Source organism: Temnothorax nylanderi, unplaced genomic scaffold (assembly GCF_030848795.1).
Source record: "Temnothorax nylanderi isolate EJ_2023f unplaced genomic scaffold, tnyl_v1.0 TNYL_tig0069_pilon, whole genome shotgun sequence".
Taxonomy (NCBI): domain Eukaryota; kingdom Metazoa; phylum Arthropoda; class Insecta; order Hymenoptera; family Formicidae; genus Temnothorax; species Temnothorax nylanderi.
The window spans coordinates 212,238-226,218 of NW_027249131.1; the positions used below are offsets into that span (position 1 = coordinate 212,238).

The following is a 13,981-nucleotide window of genomic DNA, read 5'->3' on the forward strand; positions in this document are numbered from 1 at the left end:
TTCGTTCCGCTCCTTATCCTTATGCGCTTCTGCCATAATTCGCGATTAGAGCCGCTATCGGAACTTTTCTGCGCGCCTCGCAGCCTTCTCCCCTTTGTCGTGACACGTGGAACTAAGTCCAGTATGATAACACAGCATTACACAATATGATACAGGAGATAAAGTTGACCAGCTTAATAAGTTTTTTCCTTAATTTTCACAAAATGTGAATGATGAATGATGATTAAATAGAGGAGTTAAACAGAAGACCGAAAAGAAAATTCAAATAACGTACAAGAAAGTAATTTTATTATTTGTGATAAATATTTTTTGTTATAAAGACAACACTTAGTTGTAACTGAAAACAACATTAAAATATTGCTAAATAATCCTATTTAAACATTTTTGCTTTATTATCTTTCGTAACAGCAGTTTTTCCATAAAGCTTTTCTATATTTTCTTTATACAATTTTTAATACTTTGAGCATGTAATGTAGTATATTCTTCAGATATTTGTTATCTATTTTTTTTCTGATTACCCTATATTAGACATTTAACAAAATTAAATTAAGTTATCGCATTTTCAATTTGCAGCAGTAATACTAATGCAAGATGTTCATATAGTTGAAGTTTGGAGCGTTCTTGAAGCAAAAATTAAAAACTTTTAGCGTTATATTTAAAAAATTATTAAAAAATACATTTATATATATATATATATATATAAAATAAAATTTTAACAAATAATTAGTTTAAAATTAATAAATAAATAACAAACAATAAAAGAAGTCGCAGAATAAAATTTTTATAAAAACGGTGATTCCGTGATTCAGTGTTTTATAATAAAATATATAAGACTAAAACTAAATTTGCTATCTGCAAAAATTAAACAGTTTGTTTAACAGTCAAGATCTGGAAGTGCTCCGATTAGTTCAAAGAGCATGTTCCGGACCTCGACTGTCAACAAACTATTTTTTCTTGTTATCCTCTATCTTAGAGATTGTGTTCGTGCACTTGTATATTTTGCCACAAAACATAGAATTCACCGTTTTCTTAAAAATTTCATTCTGCAACCTTTTTTGTCTTTTGTTATTTGTTCATTAATTTTAAATTTATTTTTTTTGTTATAATTTTATTTTTTATATACAGGGTGGGTGGTAATTTGTAGTACAACCGAGAACAAGCTTATGGCGGTAATGCATCCGCTGCAGCTTGCTACTATAGACAACGCAAAAATTTATGAGTCTGTAATTAAAAGAGCACAACTTTGTATTCAACAAGAAGGCCAACAGTTTCCATAGTTTCTAAAATAAATTTTAAAGTAAGAAATTAAAAGATTCATTATTACTGATATCTCCAAACAAAAACACAAACATCAGAAATAGCAGTCTATAGCGAGATCCTTTAGTCGAGATATAGTCAAATGCACGTGTACTTCATAGATTTTCAAAGTCGTTTATTTCGAAAACGAAGTCTCATACGAAGCCTACGAAAAAAAAATTACTCTATTATAATTTCGATTATTTTGAAACGAGAACCTTATTTTCGGTTGTACTACGAATTATCACCCACCCTGTATAAATATTTATCTTTTTATAATCCTTTTTAATTAGAGCATATTTTTTAATTTTTGCTCCGACTTCAAGTACATATAGATGTCTCCCAAATTTCATTGTCAATATTCTTCTAAAATATATAAGATATCATACAGATGACATTGTCGAATTCGTAGTTGTCGCGTCCTCGATTATAGCTTCGAACTAACCCAGTTATTGCGCGAGAATCCCAGCGACAGAAGAACTCGCGAACAAAAACACTCCATCAAGTTCAATTAAGGCGATATGGTATCGTAGTCCAAGTGCACATTGGGCTTGGTCCGGGGTCGGTACCAGGAGCCGGCACGCAGATCGACGGCACGTGTCATCGGCGATGACGACGTAATACAGACAAGTACGCACGCTGGCACGGAGTGAGTCCAAAGGGGAGCACAATGGCGCCAAGGTCCTTGCAACAGGCGATGCTCGAGACGCACTTTGTTCCCCATTTGATGGTCGACACCGTTGACCGCAGATTGGCCGTTGACGTCGTCGTCTCTCTTCGTCGCATCCGGATTGACTCCGCCGCGATTAGGCTCCCCTTCAGCAACACGACGGCCGCGATCGTCAAATTGAATAATGGATGGACGATCCCCCCCGGCCGATTTGCCCTAAGTGGATCTGAATCCGATTCTCGGGGTGTTACATCACGCGGGACTGGCACCCGGCGCGTTTTTCCGCGCGTTTCCGCCGCTTTTTGGCGCACCAAGCCGTACGAACGTGGAACCACCCAGGCGACAGTTCGCCCGCGGCCACGCTATCACGCGGTCGTTCCCAGAAATCCTCCCGAACTCGTCTCTTCCCAGAGGAAGTCGCCTCTTTTTAAAGGGGTATCAAGGTCAACCGGCGCGGCGCGGTACAGCGGTACCGCGGTACCGCGGTGATATCCGTGTAAGCTCTTGGTAAACCGCGATCGCGCGCCGCTGACAGATCGTCCTCTGCGTCCCTCAGGCGTGCACGCCTGCCGCGAGGATAACACGCCGTAAGCACCCGGAATCGATTAACCCGCGATTCTCCATAACGCGAAGTAAATCCTTTCTACGAAGTGTCAGAATACTCCATTCATGGAAGCAGTACAAAATTTTATTAAGATTATACAACCGAGAAGTGCAAGGATGACTTGATCCATCTTTTTAGATCTTTGAAAAAATTTAATTTTCTCCAAGTTTTTAAGAAAGGACTATTACGCTCTTCAATTAGCACAATGTTACTTTATTTTATCTCCGATTTATTTTAATTACGTTAATTTAGCGACGCGACGATGAAATTAAAAATTCAAAATCTAATTTATTCTTCTGAACTTAATATATTAATTTCATCGAGTTCTTAAAAAGATAAGAAATCTTGACTGTTGTGGCACCGAACTTTTTACTTGACTCCAAACCGCTTCCTATCGAATTAACTAAGCAAGTAAACGTTTAAATAATTTTACATTGAATACCAACTACAATATTCAGGTTCACTCTGTGCCATTCACCATGATGTGGACAACGTTGCTGTCGGGACTCGTTCTACTATCGGCGATATCGCCCGGTCTTCCTCGAAGCATTAGTGATGCCGAAGTATAGTGTCAACGAATTAAAAAAAAAAAATCTACCGTAATCACGGTAATCCGACTGTCGGATATAAAAAAAATTGTTCGTTTGATCGCAGGGCCGATGGAAGCGCAGTATCGACCTGAACGATATCTACTACACGAAAATGCGTCAGTACAGATTACCTAACGAAGTTAGGCCGACCAGTTACCACGTGGATATCAAAATACCCTTCATCGAGCGCAATCAGTTTAACGGTCGTGTCAAGATCAATTTCACCGCGTACGATATCAGCGACAGGATAACATTGAACATCCATCCGAATCTTGAGATTTCATTAGTCACCATCAGACTAATCAAATCACCGGCTGATGAAGCGTAAGCAGATGAAATAATTAAACTAACACAAGAATTTCGTAGTTTAGATATAAAATGCTATTTAGCGATTTAGACTTTTTGCGCAAAGTGTACGCATTTTTACAGCAGCAATTTTTATAAATCTAATAATTTCTCTCAACTAGAATTCTAGTAATTATTGTTACTAGTTGCATTCTCATATAACGATAATAGCAGAACTCAAATACATTTCCTTACAATTTGTTTGTTCATAACAATGAGCTTCGAAATCATAATAAAATCTCGCATTCTGTCAATGTTTGACATGTGACACAGGTCGCCAGATGAGTACTTTAATATCGCAAGGACCGAGCGGCAGAGTAAGAAATCTTGGTACATTATCCATCTGGAACAAATGCTGAAGGAAGGAACTGCCTGCGAAGTCGACATCACGTACCTTGGGAATCTTACACTTAATGAGACTACTGGCCTATATAAAAGCGCGTATTTGGATTCCGACGGTCGAAAACAGTAAGTACAGTAACAATTTTTTCATTACATTTCAAGATTAAACTTGAAAATTATATACAATCGACAAACGACGGTGTGCTTCGAATTTTTCGCCAAATAACAGCGTGTAATTCATAATTTACAAAAATTTAAAGACATTTGTATGGTAATAAAACATTTTTTTGAAAAGAGTATAAAGAGATTTCTTGTAAATAACGGAATAACGCAGTGAGAATGACAATGAAGTTTACGTTACTTATCTTCCTTCTCATTTTTCAGCCCCTTCATCGCCACTTACTTACAGTTAGACAACGCGCAGAAGATGTTCCCCTGCATGGACGAGCCACCCTATAAATCAACTTTCAAGCTGACTGTATCGTATCCTAAAGGCTTAACGGCACTCACGAACACGCCGGTAATGTACGTATACCGAAGACTTGAGAATCAGAGGTTGTACAATTGACTAGTTTTATATAATGATTTTTTTTATAAAGAACTAGCTGGTGGACTCCCTAACAAAAAAAAAAGTTCTACGGCTGATGCTGATAATAACGTATATGTCCAATCGCAGCCTACGTTTAATTATACAACAACAGTCTATCGAGGCTAAAATTGAGATCTAACAAATTGCGAGGATTTATTGCTAAAATTAATAGAAAGACGCGGAAAACGCGGAATAAATGGATTGCAAGTGAATGCACATGAGCTGTCATCTAATTAATATAGAACTTTTTCACTTCCATTACGCCGGGCTGCATCGATTTCCAAGTGTAAAAAAAATATCACTTGAGTTTTATAAATTGTTAGCTTTAGTTTTGGAGCCAGTCTACTGATAATTAAATATTACTTTTAATATCGAACTTTTTCACTCCCATTACGCCGGGCTGCATCGATTTCCAAGTGTAAAAAAAATATCACTTGAGTTTTATAAATTGTTAGCTTTAGTTTTGGAGCCAGTCTACTGATAATTAAATATTACTTTTAATTTTTGTCTTCTTTTAAGCTCTCGGCACGAGTCGTCCGACAAGATCGAGGAAGAGTTCGCGGAGACACCTCGAATGTCGACGAATCAATTCGCCCTCATGATCTCGGATCTGCAGAACATCGAGCCGACAAATGAAGTTAACGAGATGGATGGAAAGAAGCTGCAGGTGAAGGTTTGGGGCCGTAAAGAATTCATGGAGTCGCTGGTTAATGTTCCCAACAAAGTTGTGAAAATCGTGAATTATTTACAAGATTACTTCAACAGCTCCATCGGCTTACCGAAATTGGACGTAATGGCGATTCCGCTTTACAGCATTTCCAAAGCTTCCGACAATTGGGGTCTCATGTTTTTCAAGTACATACAAATCTACAAGGATAATTCTACACCTCCGCAAAGGTGGCATGTATAAAATAAAATATCTTCTTTCAGGGAAAGTGAACTCAGCAGCTCTCTGATCTGGACCACTACGTACGAGCTTCTCTACCAATGGATCGGTCAATCCGTTACACCGTACCAGCGAAACGATGCGCCGATTAACAAAGCTCTTAACTCGTTCTTGGCATCCATGGCGACAATCGATGTAAGTCTGCGATTTTACTTTTAATTGTATAGTGATATCTTTTACGATTGTAAATATATTAAAGAAGCACTTTCGTAATTATTATAAAATATTGTTATATTATAAACTCTGTGTTAGTTATAATAAAAATCGCGATATTGTTAATTCCAGAGAAACTAATTATGTATTTTGAACAGCTCAATCCAAACGAGACGCAAGGAAAATGGCCAATGACGATGTTGTATCCTCTATATTACGAATTTGCGCAAACGGCACCTTTCTCAAGAGTGGCTGGCATCAGGCAAGAAGCAACATGGACAAAAGGTAATTAAAATAAATTACAATAATTAAGTGCTTTTATAATACGATGAAAAATATATTATAATTTATATCAAGAGACACGGTAGTGTCTCGCGCCAAGTACACGCGGAGCGAGACCGAACCGTGACTCTTTTACGCGACGCGACGGGTTGCGAGTTGCGAGTACCCGAGATGTTGAGATCTCGATAACGAGTGAAACGGATCAAGTTCTAAGTAGGCTTGATCGATAGCTTGGGGTCCATATTACTCACGAAGCTAACATTCGAAGAAAAAATTTGCATCACAATATAAAAAGAAAATTTAATTATAAACAGAAATAACAATATAAAAAAGAAAATAATGACTAACAAATAATTGTGTATTTAATTCAAGTAAAATTAAAATCTTGAGTGATTATATAAATTAATGAAACTAATTATCTCTCACCTTTTGAATTTTACAGCCGAGTTGGTTTTCCGAATGCTTAATTACACTCTTGGGCGCGACTTGTTCCAGAGGAGCTTGAGAAATTTCTTCCATCAGCAATCGAAAGAGTAGTAATTGCCTCCATCAATTAGTTGGGAAGCAGATTCTACAATTAGATTCGACAATTTAGCGTTTTTACCTAAAAGCAAACGTCCGTCTTTCCATAATACAAAAGTAAATTAAGTTTTTAAGTTTTTATCGAAGTTCGTAAGCAGTTGAGGATTCTCCCAAGGCAATTGAGATTTTTTCAAGTTATTTTTGTTACGCACTGCTTCCCGACTATTTTTCTTCACAACAGATCGTTCGCAGACTCTATATATCTCGAAATATCGCCTTTCATGTTTAGAAATCACAGAACCTTTTTCGCCAATGATATCTTCACTTATCTGAACGACGTGGCGAACGAGACGAACAATCTGCCACCAGGTCTGACCATCAACGGCATCGCCGCTTCGTGGATCAATCGGGACAGAGTGCCGTTGGTCACGGTCATTCGCGATTACGAAACTGGAAAAATTAATCTCACTCAGGTAAGCTGGACAAAAGCGTTATTTCCTGCAAGGACGCGCGACGCGGGAAGGCAGACGCGATTTTCGCATTGATAAAGCAACGAAGATGACCACGTATATGCTATTTACTCGCGGTTGAAGCATTCCTCTCGTCGGAAGTTACATTTGTTTCAATGGCGGGAATTAACAAAGAGTAATGCGAGATCAGTAATACTGATTCTATTATGCTGAATGGCTTTATTGAATAAAATTGATGAAGAAATTATTAAATACTTTATTACTTATTTAAGAAATTTAAAAGTAAAATGCGTATATGCTAGAATAAATAAAGATGTAATTTTGATAAAAACATTAACGTATATTTTACTTTAAATAATAATATAAAATATTATTACATGATTATGCGCAACCATTAAGTTAATTGTAAAATGCACTGTTTCTTTATTCGGAACAAAATATGTTGTTTTCCGCAGAAGAAATATAAGCGTTAATAAGCTTGGTCATAAAGAAATAATGCTTGTTAACTGATTACATTAACAAGCATGTTTAATCTCCGAAGCTACACGCGTTACAATAATCGCATCGTTTCAAAGCAATAGTAAAATCAAGGACTAATGCGTTTAGTGCGTTACAAACATGTGTTGCGCAATACTTGCAGACGCCTCGCTTCTATAGAAACACATAAATTAGTTAGAAGAAGTCGTAATTTCCATGTAATTTGCGTAACGAAATTTGTTTAACAAAAATATAAAATATATAACAGATTTAATTTGCGAATGCTCGTGAAATTCGCCCATTGGCAGACCTTTATATTTTTGGATTATAATTATTAAATTGTTAGTTATCTAGTATATTATAAAATTCCTATCTAGTACATTAAGTTAAAAAATTTTTAGATTATCTTATTTCAAATTTATTAAATATTTTGTCACTTTATTTTACACATAATTATTTACATAAATACTTATGGTAGATAAAAAGACAATAATATGTGTGAAAATTTTAATTTAAATTTTTCCTAAAAAATAAAATTTAAAAAAATTCTTATTGTGTATATCCTCTTTCATAATATCTTGTTCGCGTTTCTAGAAAGTCTATCTGAGAGATATACCACCGCAATCGACGGCCAAAGTGTCATATCAATGGGACATCCCGATCGTGATGCAGGCACAAGATAAATTAAACTTTGACAATACCAAACCGACCGTATGGCTGAAAAAAGAAACCGTACCGAAGAATTTCACTATCACAGACATCACCAACAAAAATAATTTCATCATTGTCAATCCCGAAGAAATAGGTAGATGGATATTTTTTGTAATTTTTTTAACGGCAAATTACAACATTAATGGTATTTATTGAAACAATGATTTCTGTTTCGATATATTACATTTTACATTTTTGTATTACAATTGTCATTTAATTTCTCTGATATATCCCATAAATGTTACAACTTCAAACATTTAAGAAAAATTTATTATCATAGATTAAATCAAGATATTTAAGAGATATCGTATGTCGCGAAAACGCAAAAAATTGTCTTTTTCTTTTTAACAATTAGTAATATTTCTTCGCAGGAATGTTCCCGGTGAATTACGACCCGTGCAACTGGAAGATGTTGTCGCAATATCTGCGAGGGCCAAATCGCGAGAAGATACCGCCATTAACCAGGGCGAAGCTTCTGCACGACGCGTGGAACTTGGCGTACGCCGGCGAGCTGTGCTTCGGCATCGCGATGAACATGACTCTCTTCCTCAAGGAAGAAAAGAACCACGTGGTTTGGGAACCGGTATTCACAATGATTCATCATGTCGGTCGGCGGATCGAGGGCTTGGACGTATATTTGAAATTCGAGGTGAGAAAACGTTATTTTTTACTGATTCAATAAAGTAATCAATATTCAATACCAACGTTAAATGACAAAATAGGTGTAGATATATCCAATGTTAACGTTAGCAGAATTCGCAGTAGACACAATCAGTGTTGACATTATTAAACGTTTATATATTAAATAATTTGAAGGAGACATTCACATTAAATATTGATCGCCCGAAATTACGTAACACCATATTTCGCACAATATCTATACTAGTAAACTCAGTAAATGTTAACTAGCACATGTATACACATTTGCTTTATTAACTTTAATTAGTCTTCTTTCTTCTTCTTTTCCTATTATTTTTATTATTTTGTTTTAAAATTCATTATTTCATATATATGCAGTTTCCGACTTCAATTTATTCACTAAAAGTATCACATTTTGTGCCTCGATAAGTAATTAAATAAAATATACTTAATTTCAGGCGTACATTCGAAACTTATTGAAGCCTCTCTACTTGCAACTTGGAGATAATCCAAAACCTAATGAACCTTCCTGGAGAACTCACATGCGCGGTCTTATGCAGAACTTCCTTTGCCGTGCTGGATACGAACCTTGCGTTAAGGAAGCCAGGGATCAATTCAAAAAATGGTTGACCGACGAGGAGCCGGATAAAGGAAACCCGTCAGTGTCCAAAATCGTCAAAAAGCGAATTATGACTCGAACAATTAACCCTAGGTATCCACTGGGGTCTTCGGGACCCCAGTTAAATTTTGAAACTCTACCATTGGTAGAATAAATAAATAGGGGAGGGGGAAGGTAGGATCGCCTTGTAAACAAAGTTTGAAGTCTCTTCAATAGCCAGCAACTGCCAAACCAATCAGTTATTTGTTGGTTCTGCAATCACAGGCCCACAAAAAAAGAAAAGCTGTCTGCGCTATGGACTAGACCATGGTATTCCCACGTATTTTCGCCTGCTAAAACCGAATATGACCTCAGTTTTGCCCCTACACGTCAGGATTTTTTTCTACAGTCAAAAACAAGGTGTTTTGCCCCTACGAAACACCTTTTTTTTGGCTGTAGAAAAAAATCCTGACGTGTAGGGGCAAACCTGAGGTCATATTCGGTTTCAGCAGGCGAAAATACATGGGAATACCATGGTCTAGTCCATGGCGCAGACAGCTTTTCTTTTTTTGTGGGCCTGTATAATTAACACCTAAAGTAAAACTGGGGTCTCTCGGACCCCAATATGTATTTCGTGCATTTTTTTTTACAAGCAAGTATACTTTCTAATTCATTTTATTAGAGTTTATAGTGTAAATCTATATTCAAAACAATATCTAATTATATTCCTATTATTTTTCATAAAAATATTGTTATCGGTTTTACTAGATTTGAGCACGAGATCGTTAGAACATAAAGTATACCATAGTTTAGTTTACACTTGCATATTGTTCTATGGATAAATAATGGAAACTTGTAGAAAAATCTATTGAGCTAATTAAGCCATTTATGATGCGACAATTACAATCGATGACATTACGTACGTCTGTACGACTATTCATTGAGAGCGTGTTAGGCACCGAATATTCGGATGACAAAATGTGCGACGTGAGATGATGACAAATTAGAAAAAAAAAACAAGATGTGGATTTTGTCCACGTGACAAAGATAAAAAGACGTAATTTGTCTGCCTACGGTGTATAATTCTTCGTGATTCCAATGTGATTCTCATCGATCTTTGTTGTGCACTCAATGCACTGAACAGATGACGTAATCTATGTAAATGATTGATTTTTTATATTTTGTTTTTTTATTCTTTTTATTAATACAAATTTATAAAATACAAATTCAATAACTTATAAGCAAATATGTGCATTATAAGTCATTGAATTTGTGTTTTTTTTAACAAAGATCCTAACTTTTATACTGCAAAACCGTTATAAAATAGAAATTAGAAAATTTGTTATTTTTGGAGCCTTGTAATTTTGATGATAATATTCCAGTATTTAAGCGGTAAATTGTTTTTTTTTTATACTTTGAAATGTGCTCTTTCAAAATCTGCAAAGTTTTCTTGATTATCTCTATTAGCAAAGAAGATATGAATTTTTTAAGCAATTAGAGTAAAATGACGTTTTCTCTACACTTAGTGATTACAATTTTTCACACGTGTTTATTAGTACTTATTATAATTTTAGGCTAATTCTGAATAAACGTGCACATTTTCCAGTTTATTTACGATCTGAAGAAAAAAAAGGCAATCAAAATACGATTATTTTCTCAAAAGTTCTAATGAAAAATGTAGCAGGGGTTCTCCAGACCCCAGTGTGTCATCTACGTATGCGAAAAATAAATGTGTATACCTAGGGTTAATTAACTTACTCGAGAAATTTACTATATGCATACTCAACCATTTCAGTTCACGTAGTTTAATTAAAGTGTTTTAAACAAACTTGTTAAAAGAATCTCACGTTTTATCGATAACGGAAAGCATTATTAACGAACTCATAAGAATGACACTTTGCAGGGTCGCCAATAAATTCCTCTGCCCCGTGTTCAAATGGGGCACCGACGAGGAATGGGAGTTCGGACTGCAGCGCGTCATAAATTTCCCAAAGACCAGTCTGGCTAGGAAGCAGAACGAGCGCACCTACCTACTGAAGACCCTCGCCGGGTGTCCGAAGGATGCAAACAAGATCGAAAGGTCGGTATAGTGTCACAAAATTTACGGTATTCAAAATATACAGAGCTTTCAGCTTCAAATAAATCCTCTTTCTCGTAGCATACAATCAAACAAGTTGTTAAATGCAATTTTCTCGAAGTTCTCGAGGACTATTTTCCTCGTCGTTCCCGGCGAGCTTAGTTAAATGATCCATTTTACTTAAACTGAGCTCGCGCCGTTTAAGTAAGATGGATCACTTAAAAGTTCGAATACGTACGCTATTTGAATAAGGAAAAATTAAATGCAAGTGTTTGTCTTGTTAATGCAAATTAAATTTGTTCGACTATATTCTTCGTAAGACAGACGAGATAATTTCCTTGAGTAAATGAATAAATACGTTAATGATAAATAAATATTAATATCGCTTCGGTTTCGCGTCCGCCTCATCAGACTGCTGCAAGTGGCCGTGCTGGACCGGAATGAGAATTTCACGGACGCGGACATCCACCTGATCTTCAGTATGATGACCGGCAGCGCGACCGGCTACAAAACCCTGTTCAACTTCCTGCTCGAGCATTGGTACACCGTGAAGGAGCAATTCGGGAACAAGACCTTCCTCTGGGACGGCATCGTCAATTTCGCCACGTCGTCGTTCAACACGCAGGAGGGCTACGATATGGTGACCAAGTTCTATATCGATCACAAGGACGAATTCGAATCGGCGGACGCCATCATCAAGAAGGCGCTCAGGGTCATTAATCAGGAGACTAAATGGAACGAGGAGAACGTGCCTGTGATCGATAGCTGGCTCGTGGAGAATCTACCTAAGGAGGACCTGGAGGCGATCGCGGCTTCGATGTCCGCGCCCATTATTTCCACGACCGCCGTACCGATCAACAGTACAACGATAATCAAACAGCAAGATACGAGCCAATTCCACGGATGAAAAAGCGAACTTGAGTCCGGCGTTACGGCGTTCTCGATCTATAAAGATAGTATTTTTAATCTTATATCTTCTCTCACCTGCTCCGAGATATCCAATTTGTTTTTTCTCAACCATAATTATATAATTATAATGGTATCTTCGCTTGCTTGACAAATAGATAGATCGCATCGCACAATAACTCTTTGTTCCCTTATATCTAATTTTCATTAAAATTGATGTGGTGGATGTATAATCTGCAACGATTCTTAAATCAAACATAATGCAATGATTTGGAAAGTCCGATCGACCGATTGGAAGACGTGACAGCGTGATTAAAAATGCGACAAATGTAACATTCCTTTTCCTCCCCTTCCCCTTTTACAGATAGAGTAATTTAGAAATGCCGATTTCGAAAAAGTAATATGTTGTATTATAGATTTAAATTTTTATTTTTGTAAAACGAATAAAGATCGACATCGCTCGTGACACATTTGTTTTACAGACGGTTGAAGAGTACGCGTTCTTCTCAGGAAAAAATAAACGAAAGCATCGCTCGTAATTAAGAGATAATTTAATTAAGATTTAATGTAAAGTTTGTTTCGATAAATAAAATTAATATTATATAATGTTGGGATTTTATCGGGGGTATAACGTTATTTATTCGATCAGTAATTATTGTATACATATATTTAACATATGTTAGGAAAAGCAGTCTGTGGTCGTTAATTTACATAAATTTATAAATGATTATTTTATATATATCAGAGTTGTTACTTTTTAAAATTAGTAACGAATAACGAATAACGGTAACGATAACGCGTAACTTTTCTTGAAGTAACGGTCCCAACTCTGTATACTACATACAAAGAAAAGAAATTGGCTGCCGAATTTGGACCTTTAAACGCATGGCGTTATAAGTGTAGTGTAGCCCTGTAATTTATCTCAATTGTCCTAATTTCAAAATATTTAATGACAGTTCAAGGGTGCCATTATACAAATAATCTGCGTCAAAGTCACGTAGATTTAGTTTTAACGATCAAAATAATAGTCTTGTAATCGCTTCCGTATAGTTTTCCGTGCTAACTATATAAAATTTTACGAAATGTTACGTATATCGAGGACCAATAAAATGCATTTAACATTTCGAGTGATTCCTTTCGTGATACAAGCAAGGAAACACTTTTTTGTCTAGTGTCGTCTAGTAAATCTCTCATCAGCCACTAGATGGCTATTAGTCAGGCTTCTCTGAAATCCTGACTATTTTGACTATTTTCTCGATAATGCTTTCATACTTGTTTTATAGTATATATGCAAGTTTTTAAGAACCTTCAAACCGTACTTGTAGCGACACGTGTATGAGCTACGGAGTACGTAGATGACGTCGCGATATGTAACCATAATTTTCCTAGAGTACATCACGTATAGCAACACTGTGTCAGGCTACAAGTATGCGACGTCGTCGACTCTAGGACAAACGAGCGGAGTTTATAATGGTTAGTTTATAATGGTTACATATATTGGAACGATACTGACTGAGAAGAGTGGCGAAACTGACGCTTAACGTCTTCGATGAAGTAAAAATCGTTCCACATTTTTTTTTTATAAAAAATTTATAAAACTGTTCTTTTCAGAACTGCATCAAATAAATCGTTTTAACCTAATTTCCCTTATATTTTTATAAATTATATGAAGTAAAAATCGTTCCACATTTTTTTTAATCAAAAATTGCTGAAACTGTTCTTTTCTCTCTCAGAACTGTATCAAATAAATCATTTTAACCTAAT

The 13,981-nt window shown here is 36.0% G+C and overlaps 1 protein-coding gene across 1 annotated transcript; it reads left to right on the forward strand.

The window, feature by feature from the left end:
* The first annotated feature begins 2,306 nt into the window (after positions 1–2,306).
* LOC139773792 (aminopeptidase N) lies at positions 2,307–12,823 on the forward strand. The gene is made up of 15 exons (XM_071708504.1): positions 2,307–2,553; positions 3,029–3,133; positions 3,225–3,484; positions 3,779–3,973; positions 4,232–4,372; positions 4,956–5,291; positions 5,367–5,517; positions 5,694–5,820; positions 6,260–6,350; positions 6,629–6,812; positions 7,881–8,091; positions 8,369–8,646; positions 9,095–9,294; positions 11,138–11,314; positions 11,723–12,823. Exons 2-15 carry the CDS (start codon positions 3,050–3,052, stop codon positions 12,216–12,218), a joined length of 2,931 nt encoding a protein of 976 aa, XP_071564605.1. The 5' UTR covers positions 2,307–2,553; positions 3,029–3,049; the 3' UTR covers positions 12,219–12,823.
* The last annotated feature ends 1,158 nt before the right edge of the window (positions 12,824–13,981 follow it).

Excerpts from the sequence above, each read along its gene's own strand:
- LOC139773792 (XM_071708504.1), top strand. The coding sequence starts at position 3,050 with ATGATGTGGACAACGTTGCTGTCGGGACTCGTTCTACTATCGGCGATA. Across the intron at positions 5,518-5,693 it reads CATCCATGGCGACAATCGAT|CTCAATCCAAACGAGACGCA; the intron begins GTAAGTCTGCGA and ends TATTTTGAACAG. Across the intron at positions 6,351-6,628 it reads TTCCATCAGCAATCGAAAGA|AAATCACAGAACCTTTTTCG; the intron begins GTAGTAATTGCC and ends TTTCATGTTTAG.